At 39.7% G+C, this 20,012-nt stretch overlaps 1 protein-coding gene across 1 annotated transcript in view; it reads left to right on the top strand.

Annotated features, from left to right (window-relative positions):
* Positions 1-1,350: 1,350 nt before the first annotated feature.
* The window catches only part of casz1 (castor zinc finger 1), a 102,482-nt gene continuing 83,820 nt past the window's right edge, over positions 1,351-20,012 (top strand). The window contains exon 1 of the mRNA XM_007246784.4: positions 1,351-2,015. Within this exon, the coding sequence (XP_007246846.3) occupies positions 1,967-2,015 (49 nt within the window). The 5' untranslated portion in view covers positions 1,351-1,966. The remainder of the gene's footprint in view (positions 2,016-20,012) is intronic.

A 20,012-nucleotide genomic window follows, 5' to 3' on the forward strand; every position in this document is an offset into this window, starting at 1 on the left:
GTTGTGAAAGGCCGGTCGGTGCGATGAGCATTCTGAGCTCTCGCGCTGATTGTGAGAGGCCCTGTATGACTGCCACGGGCTCGCCCCTCGCAGGCGCTGGCTTAAGGTGGGAACGCATTACCATTGTTTGATTATGACTCATAGTCCTAATTACTGAATCAACCAAAACCTGTTTGGTGCGTGCGCCGTGCTGTCAGCCAGCAGTTAGCAAACAGGAACTAGGGATTGACTCATTTCACAGAATTATGAACCATTACCTAAAAAGTGCATTTCCCCTTTTCAGAAGCTCAGAAGCTGCTTTTTTCTCTGCACTTTGTTTTTTTGTTTATGTTTATAGGTAGCTGTGTTTTGGTCAAGAGCAGAGCTCAATTTACCTGCACACATGCGATTTACACTTTCTGCACTGCGCTCTTTTACTTGTATTGCTGTATACGAATTCACATGTCGCGAGTCGATTGTGTCAGAAAACAAATGGTTTTGGGTGTGTGGAATTATGCTAATATGGGAAATATGTTGAAAAAATGTCTGTGAGCGCTTTGCATGCCACGGCGGAAGAAACTGCCAGGCAAATAAGGGCTTTGTCTTATAAAGTATTCATTGCCACCTGGTAACGGCTGCCGTTTATCATTTCACCTGAAATTACAATGAAAACTGATACCTTATCAGAGGGACAGGGACAGAGAGAACCAGAGAGGAGGGGAAGAGCACTGAAAGAGAGGGAGTGAACGAGGGAGGGAGATGGAGAGAAGTGTTCGGGGGATGGTTTGGTGGCTCTTTTTTCTTTTTTTTCTCCTCCTTATAATTTACAACCAACTGTTCCTGGATAGGGTTACTTAGTCCATGTGAGTACTCTTCAATATTGATGCCTCTCTCTGCCTGAAATTTTAGTCTCACTTTTGGCAAGCTTATTTTTATTTTTATTTATTATTTTTTTAAATGTATCTGTTTTGCAAAGAAACATTGCTTCTGCAAGATAATAATTATGTTTATTAAAAACATTGGAAACATCACAGTGGAAAATTTAAGCCAATGCTAAACATTGGCCTCATTTAAATGCATAAAATAAAAAAAATATTATTTGGCTTTTTTGGACAAAAATAAAAAAAAAATTAAACAAACAAAATACAAAATATGTAATGAGCCATGTAGATAGTAGATATGTTTCTGGAGCGTCCCGCTGCCTGGTTCCCTCCCTCCCACCTTCCCTCCTTCCATCCCTACCTCCTTACTTACCTCCCACCCTCCTCATTTGCATGGAGTAAGGCCAGGCCCCTCCCATGAACCAGTTGAAAGCTGCACAGACTGAGAAGACCAGCCCACCACGGGGAGGTGTTACAGGGGGAGGGCGGGGAAAAAAGTCTGCTCCTGTTCCTGCTCTTCCGTAATTTCCTATCACCAACTGCTTGGTCTTGTGTCTGTGTGCTGTGTGTGTGTGTGTATATGAGTGTATGTGTATGTGTGTATGTATGCGTGCATGTGCATGAGGGAGAACCAGTGAGAGAGAGACACACAGAGAGGCACAGAGAGAGAGAGAGAGTGAAGAGTGAGAGAATACAGAAGAGTGCAGAAGAGAGCAGGAGCGAGCAAGCAAGAGAGAGAGAGAGGGCGAGAAAGCAAGCAAGAAAGCAAAGGGGCCGCCTCTGTATTCTTTCACCTACCCCCCCACAACCAGCACCACCACCTCCACCCCTTCATCATCAAAACCACCACCAGCACGAGGAGGAGGGGCTCAGGCCGAGCTGCCAATCAACTTCACTCGTGGCAGCCGGCATTATCTCGGCTGCGAAAACTATTGACAGATTACATGTCAAGGAGTTTAGCACATGATTGAGAGAGGAAACCCCTAAAAACAGGCTTTTTCTTTTTTTCCTCCAGCTTTATCGTCCCACTACTTTTAGCTCTTATTTCCCACAGACCAGCTCTCCTCTTGTCTTCTGATGATTTTCAGGCAGAGTTACATAATATTATGAAAGTTACATGCTTGAGAGGATTTAACTTCGACTATCCTGAATATGGTAAGTGCTCTCTTTTACATTTTTCTCTTGTTTTTGACTGTCTGTGTTGTTTTTGTGTGTGTGTTTTATCAGCAATTGACTGACTGACTGACTGACTGAATAACTAAGTGACTGAGCGACTGACTGAGGGAGTGAGGGAGTTAGAGAGAGAGTGCCTGGTGCTTGAGTAAGTGAGCAAGAGAGTGAGTGCCTGCCTGCCTGCCTGAGTGAGTGCGTGCGAATGGGGAAGTTAGTCATGTTTTAACTACTGCGCCGTGCGCCGCCGCTCCAGATGAACCGCGGCTTTTTATTTACTACTACAGACAGAGCCCTGGGCTGATTAGAGCTGGAGCCTTCCGTACCGTATGTCCGCTCCTCAGCTCTCAGCGCACTCTAGCACCTGTTAAGTGCTGCGTTTGTTCTGCTTACAGCTTGAGACAGTAGCAACAGCAGCACTTTCAGTTTGGAACCTGGAAGTACCTTACCTGTGTATATATTTATTACATAAGGGCAGTTTCTCTGACAGGCATTAAGCCTAGTCGTAGACTATATTTTTCATTCAATTAAAAAACTCTCCATTTAAAATAGTGTGTAGTTCATAACTAGGCTTAATTCCGGACTGGGAAGCTGCCTTGCAGTGTATAGTTTAATATAGTATAAAATTCTATATTTAAAAGTGAAAGGTGTGTTGTAGTGCTGTCGGTCAGTCATTTTTACCCCCTTGGCACCTCGCTCATCTTCATCCCCTTCACTTTTAACATTTTATCTGTCTATCTTTCTGTTTGTCTGTCTATATCTTTTCTTTTAATCATCTCATCCGACATTCATCTTAAAAAACACTAGTATTTCTCATACGTCTCAGAGTGTGTATGTGAATATATATATATATATATATATATATATATATATATATATATATATATATATATTATCGAGGCAGTGGATGACTGAGATAACACAGCAGGTATTTAGCAGAGAAGTGCTTAGCGTGGCCTAAGGGTTTGTTGCCAGGGGGACTGAACAAACAAACTGTTGTGGGACCTTTGTTTTGACACATCTAAGGACGCACACACATACACACAAACACACATACACACACAACAAGTGATCTCCCTTTTTTTAGCCCTCGTTCCCTTGTTCAGGATATTTTGGAAGACGCAAAATCGATCCGAGACTCGAGTCTCTATTTGCCGTCCTCTTTCTGTGGTGTTTTGGGACATGCCGGGTCCTCCGTAATTCGTAGAGCTGTGTCGTAGTTGTAACAAGTTTTATTCATGTATGTAATGAATTTTACATTCACATTTTAATTAAGTTTCTGGATGCTTCTGTTAGTGTTAACACACCTTTATAGAGCATGAACTTACATATAACACAAGTTTATATTATATATTATAATTGTTGTACTTATTGGTGTAGGTTTTACTTTTCATTTTATGTGTCCGCTTCAGTGTGAGCGTGTGTGTGTGTGTATGTTCTTCATGCTCCTTACATACTTGTGTGTGTAAGTGTGTAAGAGTGTGTAGTGTGCTTCCAAACATGATCTTTTTAATTCATGTATTTATTTAGACTATAAAATATATTTATATATATTGTAATAATATAATTCTCATTAATATAATATAATGTTTTTTTTTTTGAGGTATGTAAGGAAAGCTCCTGTAGATGTCAACTTACATATATATATATTTAGAATATATTGAGTATTAGTATTTAGCAGCATATTAAAAAATAATATTGAATTAACTGAAGTTTTTTTGCTGCTTAGAAAATGTCTTTTTAAGTCAGTGTGTGTGTGTGTGTGCGGTGTATAGCCTTAAAAAGTGCTGCTGACACACTAGAAGCATTAAAACGGATTCAGAACACAAGACAGTGTGTTCAGTGTGTGTGTGTTTAGTATGTGTATTTTTGTGGAAGGCTATAGAGAATTGCAGGTGGATTCTTCTGCTTTTATTTTCTTTTTTTAAGCATTTCAAGTAAGTGATTGCTGTTTTTGATAAACCTTAAAAAAAAAAGAAGTGAGTAAAGCAGAAAATGAAACTTTACGACAGCTGTCACATAAATAGAGTCCTGTGTAGCATGCATTCCTGGAATATTATCCATTTAATATTCTTTATTTCCCCCTGTCACTCTTCTCACTCGTTACTCTTTACTGTTTACTGTTTATAGCACTTCTCTTTATTTTCCTGCCTTTAGTTCAAAAGTGAATAGGGGCAGACACACCCAAGCTTAAAAAAAAAAAAAATCTATCTTTACTTCTCTGAATTGACTGTTCACAGACTTTCCTTTTTTATGGCTCTTCATTCAGAACAGTCCCTTGCTTTTTTTTTCCTCCCCGCTCCTCTTCTCTTCTTACTCAAGTGCACAAGTTTTCAGTTTTCACTCTGTGTCCGCCCTGAGCACCTTTTCCGCATGGCCGCAAAATAGGATGAAATGAGGAGGAAGGGAGACGAGCTGAGGTCCGCAGCCCTCTGTAACCTTTATCACAATTTAGCAACAACCGAATCAATTTGATGTCTTAAGCAATAAAAAGGCTGTTGCTGTCCTAATTCTCCGGCTCCTCGCATGACAGTAAATTTACATTTTTTAATTAAACTAGCTGGAATTTTTATGAGGGGGCCGGGCTATGCTAATAGGAACGTTGTGTACTGCAGATTAACAGAGTTTTGAAATAAATTTAGCAGGAGGACACTTTGAAAGGGAGCGGGGGGCTGCCAGGCACCGGCTTTAACCCCTTTTGTGCTGGATTGTAAGGAGGGGACCCTCCGCTAGACTGGTGGCCGTGTCAGGCAGGGCACAGTGCGTTTCAGCAGAGAGGGGACTGAGGTGGCCAAGCAACACATGACTCTTTAATTTTTATTTATATAATATACTTACATATAATAATTTAGTATATCTAATATCTAATTGAAGGAATTGGTGAAAAGTGATGTTTGGGTTATAACCTAAATAATTGTCTAAATTATAATCACATTATTAGATTTGAACTGATTTAATATTTTTTTAGTTAGTTAGTTTAATTTAATAATTTGTCAGTTGTTTTTTGTATTGTTTAAAAAAATGTGAGAAATGGACAACAAGAAATACTCCAAAATCACTTGAACAAATTACATTGACTTTCATTTAAAGCCTTGTGTGAGCAGAAGTTAACATTTTGGAAATACAAGGTTTTTGTATGATGAATCTATGAATCTATATATAACAATTCAGTAATATTCATATATATATATAATTAATATATAAATATATTTATATTTTATAATATATATGTATATTATTTATTTCCATAATGTTTGAGGGTTTAGACTGATTCAGTTATTAATTTTTATTACATATGTACAGACTGTATTTTAAGTCTTCGGACCTAATAATACGGTCTGTGTGTAAGAGAGTGTGTATTATGATGTGTTGACAGAGAGAGAGAGAGAGAGAGAAGCTGAAGATGAAGAGATAGATAGATAGATAGATAGTTGGAGAGTTGAGTCGTGCCTGAGCCGGTACATGTGCCGCCTGATAACATGCAGTCTACCCAACATCATAATTAACTTAGTCCTCTAATACCCAGACTTTTATCCCTGGCCCTTTACCAGCGCAGTCCAGATAAACAAAAGAGGAGAAAAAAATAGGGAGTATAGGAACACCGGCGGTGTGGAAATGATAGAAACGTGTAAGTTGTGCTTTAAGCAGCGTGACATAAAGCGAGAAAAGAGAAGAGCAAATGGCAGCAAGAAAGAAGAAAAGCTTGCTATTTTCTATTTTCTCCTACTTTTTTCCTCCCCTTTTTGTCTTTTTTTCTTCTTTTTCTCTTCTCTTTTCTTCTCATTTCGTTTCTCCTTTGCTCTCCTCTGCTGTGCACTCATGCAGGCACCCGACCCTAATTAAAAGCTCAAAGCCTTTCCGTCACCAATACACAGTAATAGCCTAATTAATACTGGGAGAGGAAGTCCTCACGAATAATAAACAGGTCGCACCTTTAGGCCCTTAAAGTGTTTACTAAGAAATACAGTTATTATATATTATTATATCAATTTGTAATTCTCTTTTTTATCTTCTTCATATTGTTCTTTTTCTCTTCCTCATTAATACAAATATGATTAATATTCAGTGGGATAATTTAGTGTCAGTGTGTGTTGGTGAATGGAGCGGATTTGCTCTGTACGTATATACGTTGCCATTGGCTTTTTGTGGGTGTAGATTTCCTGGTAGTGGGGAAATGCAGCAGTGCACCTACAGATCAGGTGAGTTCCTGAGTTCTTGTCATTTTCTGAAAAGGCAAATGCCAGGAAATATAAAGCAGTGTAAGGTACCACAGCTTTGACTCCTCAACCTGAACTAACTACTTTTAAAACAGTAGTTTTTAAGACTTTTTTTTTCTTTAAATTGAAAGCAGTAGTATCCCTGAATTGGTAGATGACAAAATATTCTAATTAATGTTTTTAGTGTCCTGGCAGGACTAATTCTGCAATGTATAATATATATTCTTTCTAAGAACAGGGTGGTCTGGTAGGTTTGTCTGGTAGGTTTGTTTGTCTCTCTAAATTTGGACTTTTCATAAATTAATTTACTTTTTACATAGCAATTTAATTACATTATCTGACCCAATCAAAAAGTGTCAGATTTTTTGCCTGAAACCTGTAAAGGTTCTTCCTTTTAGCAAAAAAAAATAAAAAACACACACAAAATAATACAACAGGACTCTAAGAACTCCAGGGCTCCATGGCACGTTTATGATCTTCCACATGAAATTCTAATTTCATGCAAAGTGGGAGAGAGGAATAATCTGCCACCGCTGATATGGCATATAAGAGGGAAAAGAGGAATATGAAGAAGCAATTAGCACAGTGTAAAATACTTTAGTCCATTTGTCTGAAAGCATGAGCTTCGCTGGCCTAGAATGAAATTTGCATGCTTGGCTTATCGACGCACACTTATTAGGCCGTCTGAAAGGAAGATTAAGCCGGCACAAAATGTGGCGGCTAATCCTTTTAAACGTGGCAGGGGTCTTTAAGGTGGGAACGACCCTGCAGGCAGGTTGAAGGCAGGATGGGGAAGGCCGTTACAGCAGCGGGACCATAGTCCCGTAGTCGGCTTCTCCGGATGCCTCCAGCCGCACTAGAATATGATGTCTGAAGAGTGTTTCGTATGCTTCCTGACGCCTGGACTGGTTTATTTTTTCCTTACACAAGGAGTGGTGGGTGGGGCTTACTTAATGTGGGAGGAGCTTGTGGTGCCTAGCTTCTGTGGAGATTATAAAAACTGCACTTCTCCATTAAGCTTGTGATAAAGCGGTGATGTACAAGTGTTAAGAACATTTTAAAGTGGCTTCAGTTAGAAAGAAAAATTTAAGACCCATTTATTTTTAACAATAAAAAAAACTTGATTGTTTTTTGGGATGTATTCAAAAAAAGTTTGGACACACCCTCAACTCAACAGTTGAAAATCTATATTTCAGTCTAAACTAGACTTAAGTGCAGACCTGTAGCATTAGCCTGCATGCTGTTTGCTGATAGACCCCCTATCATTGCTACAGCATTTGCAGTACATCCCACCAGCCCTGCTGCTGTTCTATCGAAGAGTAGGAAGCTTTCAGTGCTGGTTAACTGCTTAATGTCCGGCAGTGAAAGCCAGTGATAGATAGAGAGCCTGATTTAGTTTATCTTTATGCCGGAAGTGCTCGGTGCCTTATCTCTGACCAAATGCTGGGTCAGGGTGGTCTGTCAGTATGAGAGCCCACCACGTCTTTTAGTCTATGGGTCTTTGGTTTTTGAGTGGTCACATGCTCTGGCACATCACGTTTCTGTCATGGTGCAGATGTGCTGTCTATCAGCATGTAATTTGTCATGCTTGTGCTATTGCTATTTTGTGCTAATAGATCATGTAAGGACACACACTTTCCTGCTTTTTTTTCATTATTTCTTTTCATTTTCTACTGGCTAAATGCCTTTTCTCACACACTTACACATCGGCTAACTGCCTCGCTTACTTTTTTTTTCGTCTCCATTGATAAGAAAAAGAAGCGCATGGCTGTGTGTTTCCTGTCACCTTCATCCTGGGAGAGTGTGTTTGCTCTGGAGAGGCACCAGGCCGATATCCCGTCCTGTCTGGTAATTGACTGCAAACAGGGGCGCCTGCGTCTGAAACCCTCCCCTGCCGTGGGTCCCCGCGCTCTGTGTGTTTTTTCCTGTGACATTCTATTCACTTGGGTCAGTAGCAGGCAGCGGCAGCAATAATTACTGTCTGTACATGATAAATCTGAAGCCCAGCTGTTCAATTCTGTCACAGCCTACACAGCGCCGGAGCAGCGGGTTGTTGGGGGGGGTGAGGTGGGGGGTGTATTGGAGGATTGGAGGAGGTGGGGTGAGGGGGTGTATCGGGGTGGGGGTGCTCAAAGCAGGGACACTCAGGAGTTTGCTGTTTGACTGAATTTTTTTTAAACTCTGTAACTTGATAGGATTACATGGTTCTAGGGCCCACACCTGTTAAGAGGCTGTTAAGAGAACAGTTGGCAGTCTCATGGTTGGGGCTTAGTGCTGTTTTTTTTTTTTCTCTTTTTTTATGCTCTGTCCTCTTTTGGGGATTTCTCTCCCCAGGAGCTTTTGGGGGGCTTTTCTCAATCCTCTTGGCCAGGGCAAGGTGTCACCTCGTCCTGGTGTGTGAGTGTGAGTGGGTTTCGGTCACTAGCTGCTCTCATGGGAGTGATATAGAGCTGCTATAAGCAATAAGGATTTTTATGTTTTATGTGCTCTTTAATTGTTCTGGAATTCTAAATAGAACTTTTTTTTTTTTTTTTTACAGAACCCAGAACTTGTATGGAGTTTTAAACATGTATCAAGGATATATTGAATCAGGGTATTTTACATACAGCTCAGATCTGCAGGATTTTAGGGTTAAATCACTTCTTAAGGCTTCTATACAATTAACATATATTTTAGTTATATTTTATTTATGAATTAGTACAGAAACTATATGGTTATATTCTCTACAGTCAGTCACTACAGTTTTCTACATAAATGTATTCTCTACAGAGTAAACACAGCTTTCTATACAGGTATATTGTACATAAATGAGCAGTACTTTTAATACCCTTAATCAAGCTTCGTGTTTTGGCACTAAAAGCTATATTCACCTCACTATCTTATTTTGCAGTGCTTTTGGACCCTAAAACAGGCCCTCTAGCAATCAGATCCAGTTCACTGTCATGAGAAGATCGACATGCGGCTGTTGGCTCCTTAAATTGCTGTTACTTGAATTCTAAAAAAAGACAAGCTTTGACGCTCAGCGAGGAAAAACATTTTGGGGCTCTCACAGGTTTTTCCATTCTCAGCAGGCAGCTGGGGGGGTTCTTGCGAAATGAGTCAAACACAATGTCAACTCTCTGGCAAACAAGCAACATGACACCAGGCCTGGGTGCTATTATTTGTGTGATTTTATGCCCATCTATTCATATGCAGTGAGTAATGAATTAAAGGGCATACAGGGGCCGTTGAAGCCAGCCTTGTGTCCCGGCATGATTTAGATATTTTCCACAACTGCTCGGAACACGACAAATGCCATGTTATGGCTTGCAGACCATACAAGTAGAATAAGAATTGCTGTTTAATGTCCAGCACTGTGCTCCAACATTCTGCTTCAGGACAGGACGGCTGGGATGTGTATGAATGGATCGGGCGAAAACAGTTAGAAGAAAGATATAAAACTCTAATGGCTTGTTTATTTTGCCACCATTGCTCCACGACCATGTTTGGCGTGTGTGGGGCCAGTTCGTTTTCTGCGGGGCTCTCCGCACCTGTCCTGCCTCTTGTGCTGGGATTTTCTATATTTGGCTGTAAGTTGGGTTCATCATTTGCTGCAAAAGGGCACTGTTTCTCATTGGAGGAAGAAAGACATAGAGAGAGAGAGAAAAAAAAACTGAGACAGACAGAGAAAGAGAGAGAGAGACATCTGCCACATGTTGCAGGGTTTTTTTTTGTTTTTTATCTCTTGAAAATTTCGATAAGTCATTTCCATTTCCCTACTGAATAAAGTCTTTGTGATGAAACTGCCTGCAAGATATGATATGAAAAAAAAAAATCCAGATCAAGCCGGTAAAACTGACATTATATATTATCTGTAATTACACAACATGTCTCGGTAACCATGTATTTCTGCAAGCAACAGTAATCTTATCTGTGAGAAGGAGGAGGAGGTGGAGGAGGAGGGAAGAAATGTTTAATAATCATAATTCAGGCAGTTTTGATGGTCCTGATAAGTAATCTGGGCATGGCGATAAATAAAGGAACAGAATGACTTTAAAACAGTTCCCCTCCCTGTCGAGTGAGATTGTTGGGAAAGTGTCCTGTCCATAGGAAGCTCTAGCTGTGCTTCTCTACAGAGGGAAATAAGCGGGCCGGGTTTTAATTGTTTGGGAAGTATTGGAAGCCCCTGTTCGCCCCGGCCGCGTGCTCCTCTCTCCCCGGCTTCATTTACGAGGGCACTCCTCCTCGGCTGCTGGAAAATGGCGTTAATTTTTTTATTACCTGTTTGACTCTCTGGCCTTATTACTGCAGCCCCTTAATGTTCTCGGTAACCATGGAAACCGGACGAATAAACGTCCGCAAAAAGAAAATGAGATGATTAAACAGGTCACCCTTGCAAAACAAATTCGCTCGGCCGAACGCAATTTGTGTGCGTCTAGCGCCCATTTCGACAGTTTACTAACAAGCGGATTGTTTGTGAGGTTAACGGAAAGGGAGAAAGTGGAGAAGAGGGATCAAACCAGCCCTGAGCACTTGCTTCCATTCAGGGAAAATAGATGCAAATATTAAAGCGTGTTGCGTGACATATATAAACCCGGCCGGCCTATTTCTTTTTAGTAGATATAAATATACTGCTTTTAATTATACTACAACAGCGTCTACATATATTTGTATAGAATCGTAATCTCTATTTTTTGCCTCCCTCTCCTTCTTCTGCTTCTTTCTTTCAGAACCTCCCTTTTCTCCCATATTATCTCTGCGCCAGCGCGAGGAATTCCGCTTATGTGTTTAATTTCTGTAAATATGTACATTAGAGCTCAAGCACACACATTACAAATCCTTCCCTATTTGAATGTATGCCTCATACTGGAGTCATAGACTATACATACTAAGAAGGGCAGTATGTGCTCAGTGAAAGGCCATACAGGATTAATGTGCTGTTGCTGCGAAGGGCCCTCAGAGCCATCTTCAAGAGGAACTAGAGGAACGTAGGAGGAACCTCACTCCTGTGGAGCACTTGTCTGTGTATCTATTTCTAAGAGAAGTTTTACATATTTCTATTGTACACGTCCATCGTAAATTTCTGTCATGCATTTGCATTTTTCCCCGTTTTTTCCCAGAAGCCCAGGCTGCTCCGTTTGACCCCTTTTGAGCATTTTTAACATACTCGGCTTCAGCCCAGCTAGATTGTTTGGTTGCTCTCATCCTTGTAAATAAGAGGTTTGGCAGTGCCGATTTAGACATGGGGCGAAGACGCGGAATTAAAGCCATGTCTGTGTGTGCAACGAGACCACTAATCACCAATGGCGGCCATGCCGTGGGGATGTTGTTTATGAAAGTACGCCACTCAAGGGTGTTGGCTGTTTACTCTGAAGCACCACTTTCTCTCATTCTTAAAGAGGGAAGAAAAAAGTTCCATCCCAATCTACTCAATTTTATGTTTTGTTCTAGTCAGAGAGCTTTTCTCAGCCCGCCCCAAAGCCGGAGAGATAGAGCGCGCGTTCTGAGAGAGCGCCGGTGCCCCACTGCTGGGGGTGTCTATGGCACCCACTGAAAAGCACTTGTGCATTATTGATGTTTTAATTTGTGCAAATGACCGAGTCTTTGTTAAGTGATTATAAGCAGGGCAAAGATAGAAGGCAGGTACTTTGGGGCAGAAACAGGAGCTGCTGGCCTTGGTCAGAGGCAGGCCCAACCCTGGGCGCTCTGATACCGTCCAGCGCAAAGATGGAAACATTTCAATGCGTCACAGATAAAAAGAAAGAAAAAAAAACAAGTCAGCCAGTTGATCTTTTGTCCCGTTTTTTTTTTTTTTTCTTTTCAACCCCCCTTCCCGTAGCTACACCTCTCCCATTTATGGTGGAGTTTTATAGGCCTTTTACATCCCTTATCAAAAATTATTTGATGTAAATATAATAGAACTGACCTGAAAAGCCCCATAAGCAAATAATGTGTGTGTCACGCCAGCAGCTGACCTTGGGAAAGAATGCTAAGTTATAATGCCTCATGCTCGAACAACAAACCCATAAAACAATAGTTGGGAAAGTGAGCTGGTTTAGGTAAATAAGAGAGAAGCATTATTTTTTTTTCAAACCTTGATTAGCAATCATAAACTTTTCCATGACGTGTCGCTTTTGCTGATGTTGGAGTTAGTAGAAATTAATGCTTGACCTACAGTGACTTTATACATTATATAAAAAAAAAATCCAGCTGATTATGGTGCACAAAAAGATAAGTAAGTTAAAATATATAGTTATTGTTGCTCAAAAACTCACCTGCAAATCAGCAACTTTACAGGAGAAGGAAGGAAACCTTTTTAACTTTCCATGGAAGTGAATGTAAAAAGATTGTTATATTGGACGATTCCTATTGGTTCTGTCTTAAAAGCTATAAATAACAACTGCCAGATCCACTTTATGTAAAAAACTAAAAAAGCAAATATGGAGATACAAAGACAATGATTATAATAAAAGTTGCCAGTTCTACGTTTTACTGTATTTTCCACTTGTAAAATATATCTATGTATTTTTTACATGCAAAAACAGCAAAAGTAAGTAATACAAGTATTGTCTTTTAGATAAAAAATACAAATATTTTTAATTAAATTGTAGTGTTCTGATTGGCTGACCTCTGTTCTGCCTGATTTTGGCTTGAAACGGTGCTTATAACTACTTGAATGAGCAGGATGCACAATATAGATAAATATTTTTAGCGCATTGTACGCATGCACAGTAGTCACATTGCAGGATGTGCAGTGTATGGTTTTCTGTTAAACTTTATTAAAGCCTGCTAATATATAGTATGTAAGTATGGTAGATTAGCCACACCTTTACACACCTGTTTGCCCTGCAGCCTCTCACACCCAGTGAATGAATAGGTAAATAAAATGTATCAGCGGCATTAACTGGCTATTAAAGTGAAAGCAGTAGCAGCAGCAGTGAAGATGGGCACATGTATGGATGGCTGGGTGAGCCTCTGCTTTAAGCAGTCAGTGTATATGACCCCTTCTCTCCCTGAGTCTTAACCATTCAGTTTCTAGCTCACTGAAACACACATTGAAACACCCCCCAACACACACACACACACATACATACACACACTTTTATGGCTTTATTAAGCTGTCTCATGAAGGCTTTGCAGGGAAAAAGCACTGAAAAAGAAAAGACACATATTACTTTGATGATCTGGTGTCATTTGTGGCTTCATTGTGTGCGGTGAGAGAGAGAGAGAGAAACAGAGCGAGAGAGAGAGAAAAAAAGAGATGTTGGCTCTGAAATGTAGGATTTCAATTAGGTGCGTAATCTGAACCTGGCTGCTTTGATCGAGCCATTTTCTGAATAAGAATACAGCAGCACTTGTAAAACATTAATTACGTGGAGATTTTTTTAGGGGAAGCCGCTAAAGTGTGCTTTATTTGGCGCTCCTTGAAGACAGAAAGAAATCTAGCTCATGCTAAATGGCCATTTGAACCCACGGCAGCGGGGATAAAAAGAGGCTTTCAGAACGAGTGCAGAAATAGAGTGAATGATATTTGAAAGTGGAGTAAAGAAACCTCCCCTTGTGAATGTGTGTGTGTGTGTGTGTGTGTGTGTGTGAGAGTGAGTGAGTGAGTGAGAGAGTGAGCCTTAGCAAGTCTGCGTTTAGCTCGTTTCTCTGTGACAGATGACATTTAGGCTGTGTATTGGATCACATTTCTGACATTATCTCTTATTTCACCAAAGCCAAGATGTATTAATAATTCATGCAGATGCTGTGTGTGCCACTGACAGAGAAAAGCAACATTAAAAGAACCATTCCCACTAATTATTCACGACTAATTGCTTTATTAGGTTTAGTGGACTCTTAGAAATATAGGTGCTGCAGAAGGTTCAAGAGATTTTTTTTTTTTCATTTTCATAGAAACATGTTTCTAATAAAAATGTGTAAAAAAAAATATATATTTTTTTAAACTGTTGCTTTAAGAGTGTGTTTCTGTGTGTTTCTGATTAATATACTGTAAACTCTATTTTAGTCAGATGTCTTTTGGAATAGATGTTTGGTTGGAAATTACTAGACTCCTGTGTTTCTAGTATAGCTGTCATGATTATAGATTTCTGGTTCTGATACTGATACCAAATGAAGTATTGTAATGGTTAATGATATTGTGACAAAAATACTAAGGACCTGTGAGCTGTACATTAATTAAAGCTAGGACTAAATTCAGCCTAAATGGACAGGAATAAATAACTATAGACTGTTGATATATGTAAATTCATTATTTTACGTAAAAAAAAATCTATTAAATCAAACTACTGTTTATTATTTTTATTTATATATGTGAACTGCATCTCATCATTGGCATACAAAAACATTGTATCTATAACAAGGAAACTTTATAGTAAAAGACAAATAAAAGTATTCTAAATATTCAATAAACAGTATAAAAAGTTTAAAATTTGAACATTTCAATTGCTCCATTCATCATGAAAGTTTGACACAATTCAAAAAAATGAAATTCATAATAAATCAAAAAGTCAAAATGGATTTAAAATTTGAGACTCTAAACGATTAGATTTTATAAAGATTTTACATCTTTATTGAAAAGTTGTTGAAGTAGGCTTTATCTAATACATGTGCTTTTTTCTAATAATGTGCAATAATGTGAAACTTGCAATGTGCATAAGAAAGTGAGTGTGTGCATACATGTAGTGACTTGTAGTGGAAATCTGATGCACTTCTGGTAAGCAGGCCTGCGTATATTCTCAGACTGAAATGTATACTTGCGTGTGCTGCTGCGCACATTCAGCCTCTAAAGGTTTGATCTCGACTCTGTCAATTCTCTCCTGTGGCATGGGGAACATTCTGCAGCGGGATGGGTGGTGTTTTTTTCCAGCCAGCCGTCCCGCGCCCTCCGGCAGGCTGATCCTCGCAGGCAGTTATGTGCTGTAATTATGGATTCAGCAGGATTTTTATCACTTTTGCTCTATTTTGTAATCAGCACAAGGTTTTCTGAGGTGAAAATCCTGACGCATTCTAGTAATTAGAGACTAAAGTACACATACAAGTTTTATGATGTGCATATTTCTCCTGAGAGAGAGAGAGAGAGAGAGCAAGAGAGAGAGAGAGAGAGAGAGAGAGAGAGAGAGAGAGCAAGAGAGAGAGAGAGAGAACTCTGCCTGCATGTTTTGGCAACATGTAATGTTTCCCCGCATGTTTCTGAAATCCTCTCTGTGTCCGTGATGAGCAGTCATACAGAAGATGCATTAAAAGTGCCATAACTCGCACACCCAGCCAGGCTAAAATCAATTGGAATGGATAGTTAAGCTGGCGCTAAAAATCAATGAGCAATTCATGTCCTTGATCACACTGTGTCATCTCTCTCTCTCTCAGTGTAAGGGCTCGGGGGCCAGCAGAGCATGACCACCCCCTCCTCTCTACGTATTACACTCATTTGTGTTCTAACGGCAAATATATATAGACACGTTTCGGAAGCCGTGTTGATTTTTCGCAACTTTTTTTCCCTAGCCCAATATCATCAGCATGCACAGCCCGTTTAAAAAAAAAATGACGACGAGCTGTCTGGGATCAGTTGAGTCTCTGCCACATATGGAGCAGCAGAAATCTTATCTGGCCAATCTGGGCTGGACTGGATGAGTTAATATCTCAATCAAACCCATTAAAATAGCAGAGGGTCAAATTTCAATGATCAGAGTCTTTTTGGCCTCTCAAAATGTTGCAATCAATTTGGATGGCATTCCAGGCCAGCGGCCGCCGGCCGCAGTCGTGTGGGGGGGCAGGGGGTTGTTGGGGAGGGGAGGGGCGGGTGGCTAATGGGGGTGGAGGGACGTGGCCTTACTGACTAGGAGAATGAAAATTCAGTGTTTCAAAATAGTAATTTTGTCCTTATTAATGCCATTAGTGTAACAGTCAGCATGGATCAAATCAGCAGCTGACCGAAGTAACTCCCCTGTCTCGGCACAATGACGGGATGGTGTCGGGAATGATTTGGGCATTCTCTGTTGATGAGTGAGGTTCCAACTGCCATTCTCTCCACTCCTCGCTAAATGATGCCTGTGGTCTTCTTTCTGCTGTCTACTCACCACCCACCCAACCCAACATCAAGCCCCCACCGACACCATCATCACCATCACCACCTACCTCCCTTTCCAAATATTTTTGTTTATTTACAGCATACTTTTATTTTTCTGTTCTTTTGCATTTAAAAAAATAATGTTGATATATTGTTTTGTTTTGCAAAACTGTATAGATAAAAAAAAACTACAGATATCAATTTTTAATTATTAGTTTGCATGTAGATTGGAAGGTTTGCGTCGGACAGCGCTTTCGCTTTGTGCTGTTTTAAGGTGTAAATATGACACACCAGCGTTGAACTCCCGCTCTTCTCATTGGAGTGTGTTATTATACTATGACAGTATACCTAAAATGTATTTCGTTTAAACAGTCACAATATATGATCTATAATTACAGTATTTTAGTAAATTGCGATATATAAAATCATAACTCTGTGTCATGTTGCGTATTGCTGAGTTCTTGCCAATATATCAAACTGTTTATTTATCATTATGGCCTAATATTGAGGCTCTTGAAATTCTTACATTACTTTAAAATATTCATGCAGGGTGTGTATATTAAGAATGACACAAGCTCTTGTCAGTACTTTTTCAGTCATGTCTGTAACAAATTATTAAATCTTGATTATTTATTCTCTTCGATTCAGGACGCACAGAATAAAACAGAAGTTATTCGTGCTGCAAATCCAAGCCGTGGAATAATATAATCCGCCAATATCAATATTGTGATCGGGGCGCCGACACAAGAGCGAAATGAAGGGACAAGAATGGACACAGTCATCCACGACACAGTTAATAATGCAGGGCTGCTATTGGACACTGCTGTGATAAAAGATGACAACAAATGACATTTGTGAGCCTAAGCCTCAGTGCAATCGATGCGTGTTAACCGAAGCTGCACTCTGCTCTCAAGCAAAATATCTCTAACCAAAAATCTGCAAATTTCCTAATTCTGAGCTTTCAAGCACATTTGCTATGTTTTGTTTTCCCCTGTGCTCTTAGGGGTCCTAATTTCTTAAACATTTGCATTGGCTTTCAAAGAGCAGTTGTTTAGCACAACAGGTGCGATTCTTTGGCTGTTTTACTCTGCAGCAGTGTTGTAAAGGGAACTCTGTCACAGGGTAAATGATTCAGATTTAGAGTAAGGGCCTTCACACCAGTTGTCTGATGAGATAGAAAAAGTTTGTGTGTGTGTGTGTGTTTGTGAGAGAAGGCAGCACATGGCCTGTCGGATTTAAAAGGTGACATGTCCCCAGGCAGCTGGACCCACAAGACAAGTGTTACTCTCTTCTGTTTATGAAAGACAGGATATTGTCAAATGCTTGACATTTCTTTTTAGACCATTTGACAACTTGTGCTGGCTGCTTTACATGTTGTTTTAACACATATACGAAAAACTCAAATTACTTTTAAGACCCTGTAACACAAAAAGCAAAAGAGATCATTAATATCAACTTATGAAAGGCATAGTAACATAGTAAAATATATTCTGATTGCAAACTCACATATAAAAATAAATTAATGTTAGTTTACACAAATATTAAATAGAGATTAGTGAAATAAATAAAAGGTGCTATAATAAATAACATATTTGTAATATTGTAAAAAAAAATCTTCTTTTTTTCTGAAAAGTTACCATTTCAAACAAGCAACATTTTTTTTCTTTAATTTTCAATAAATCCTACATGAATGCTTGAGGCACATGTCCGAGCTGTGGGTGGTCAGTGGATTGTCCCAGTCTGTCCTCCAGCAAGGCCACTCAGTACAAAGAGCTGCTACTTAAATTAAGGTATAATTATAATAAATATCATGGGGTAGCCTTTACTGCAGGTACTACAGTAGCCTCACTCAGTGGACGCTGGCTAATTGTGGTCTGTTAAGCTCCGAGTCTCCAAGCAATTGTTGTGTAGGAATACACCTCTGAGTAGCTTCCTATTGGCTTTACAAGTGCCTCTCTCGCTCTTTCTCTCTTTCTGTCATTCTCTGCTCTCTCTCTCTCTCTCTCTCTTTCCCCCTCTCTCTCTCCCTCTCTCAATCCATCTGCATCATGTCGATCTGTCAGGCTGCCAGTGTCTGTTCCAATTAGATTCCACTTAATACACGTAACCTCGATTAACACGCAATCAAGCTCAGATAAATCACGTCCTTTAAGTCTCCCCCCTCCGCCTCAGCCACTGTTCCTCTGCATCATCCTGTTTTCTCCACCAGCGCATTTTGTCATCGAGTTTAAGATCGTTCGCGGCCCGTCTGATTTAAACACGCTGCCAAGACCGCTTTGAATTCAGCCTGCTCTGCGAAGAGAGCACTGAAAATGCTAAAATGCTAGCTCTTATCTCTGCATTTCCAGCATGTTTTTTGCCTTTGATTTTTTTTTATCATCTTTTTATTGTTTCAGAGCATTTTCAGTAAATTAGTCAGGTTTGTGTATACTGGCCGTAAAATAATAATCATTTAAACAAAAAGAAAAGAAAAGTTGTTTGCAGTTTTACATTGAATAATTTACACCATTAGTTAATTGGTGCCAATGTTGATTCAGGAAACAGTGGAACTGAAAATACCAAACTTAAAAAAACACACACAACAACCACAAGGCAAGAAAAGGGCCTACACAGCGCTCTGGGGTGCTGTTTTATTAATCGTGGCAAAAAGTGCTAACACTGACACGTTTAACAGATTAGAGTTTTAATAACAGGCCGGGTTAAAGTGCTGGCGCATCTGTGAAGATATCCTGTCAGACGTGAGCGGCCTGGGTGGCTCACACACCCCACCACCTCCTCCCCTCGAGCCCCCCAATCCCCCCTCTTCCAGAGCGTAGCAGCGCCTCCTCAGCGATGATAAACACAGGCCTCCTCCTGAGGGGGCACGGGCAAGGATTAGGGCTTCACCTCTTCATCAGATACTGCTGGAGTACTCCTCATTATTAACCCACACTGCGTAAAGCTCTCCAGCCCGAGAGCCAGCGCTTTACCCTTCAGCACTGTCACACCACCTCGCCGCGTACAGTGCAGGCATATACAGTAAAAAAAAGCAGTGCATGTGTGTGTATATACACTCATCTCTAAATGTAGCTTAAAAATATTTTTTTAAATGTTTCCAGAATGTAAAAGCATCTGCTAATTTAATAAAGAAAATAAATTTAAATTGTAATATAGCACAGATCATGCGACATGATGATTATAATAGAATTGTTTTAGGGAATGTAAAATAATTAGTGGAAACAGAATAATAAGAAAACAATATGACTAACCTCAGGTTAGATATTACACCAAAATCATTATAAAAAAATCATTTTTCTTCATACAATATTGGCTTTTACATCAATTAATATCACATTTTTATATACATATATTTTTGTAGATACAATATTGCTACTTATTTTGTAATTTACCATATTGAATGGAAATTAAGCTAAATGTTTTTAATGTGTACTTTTGCACTCCCCATATTTAATTATTTTTTTCAGTATCTTAAATTAGGCTACTAATCACTAAACTCAAGCTTCATTTTATTATAATATATATATGGTCAATTTCATCTTCCTGCAGTGAACATGGTGTGGATTTACAGTACAGTACAGTGTTTAGATGTGTGGGACAGGACTTTGCTGAGGTGTTGCAGTGGCCATTAGGTAGCTGTGTTTCTGTGGGTTTAAGTGGACACCGCCTGGCAGTCAGCAGTGTGTAAATAGAGCTTGGATTTAAAATAAATTAAGCTAT

This window comes from Astyanax mexicanus, chromosome 13 (assembly GCF_023375975.1).
Source record: "Astyanax mexicanus isolate ESR-SI-001 chromosome 13, AstMex3_surface, whole genome shotgun sequence".
Taxonomy (NCBI): Eukaryota; Metazoa; Chordata; class Actinopteri; order Characiformes; family Acestrorhamphidae; genus Astyanax; species Astyanax mexicanus.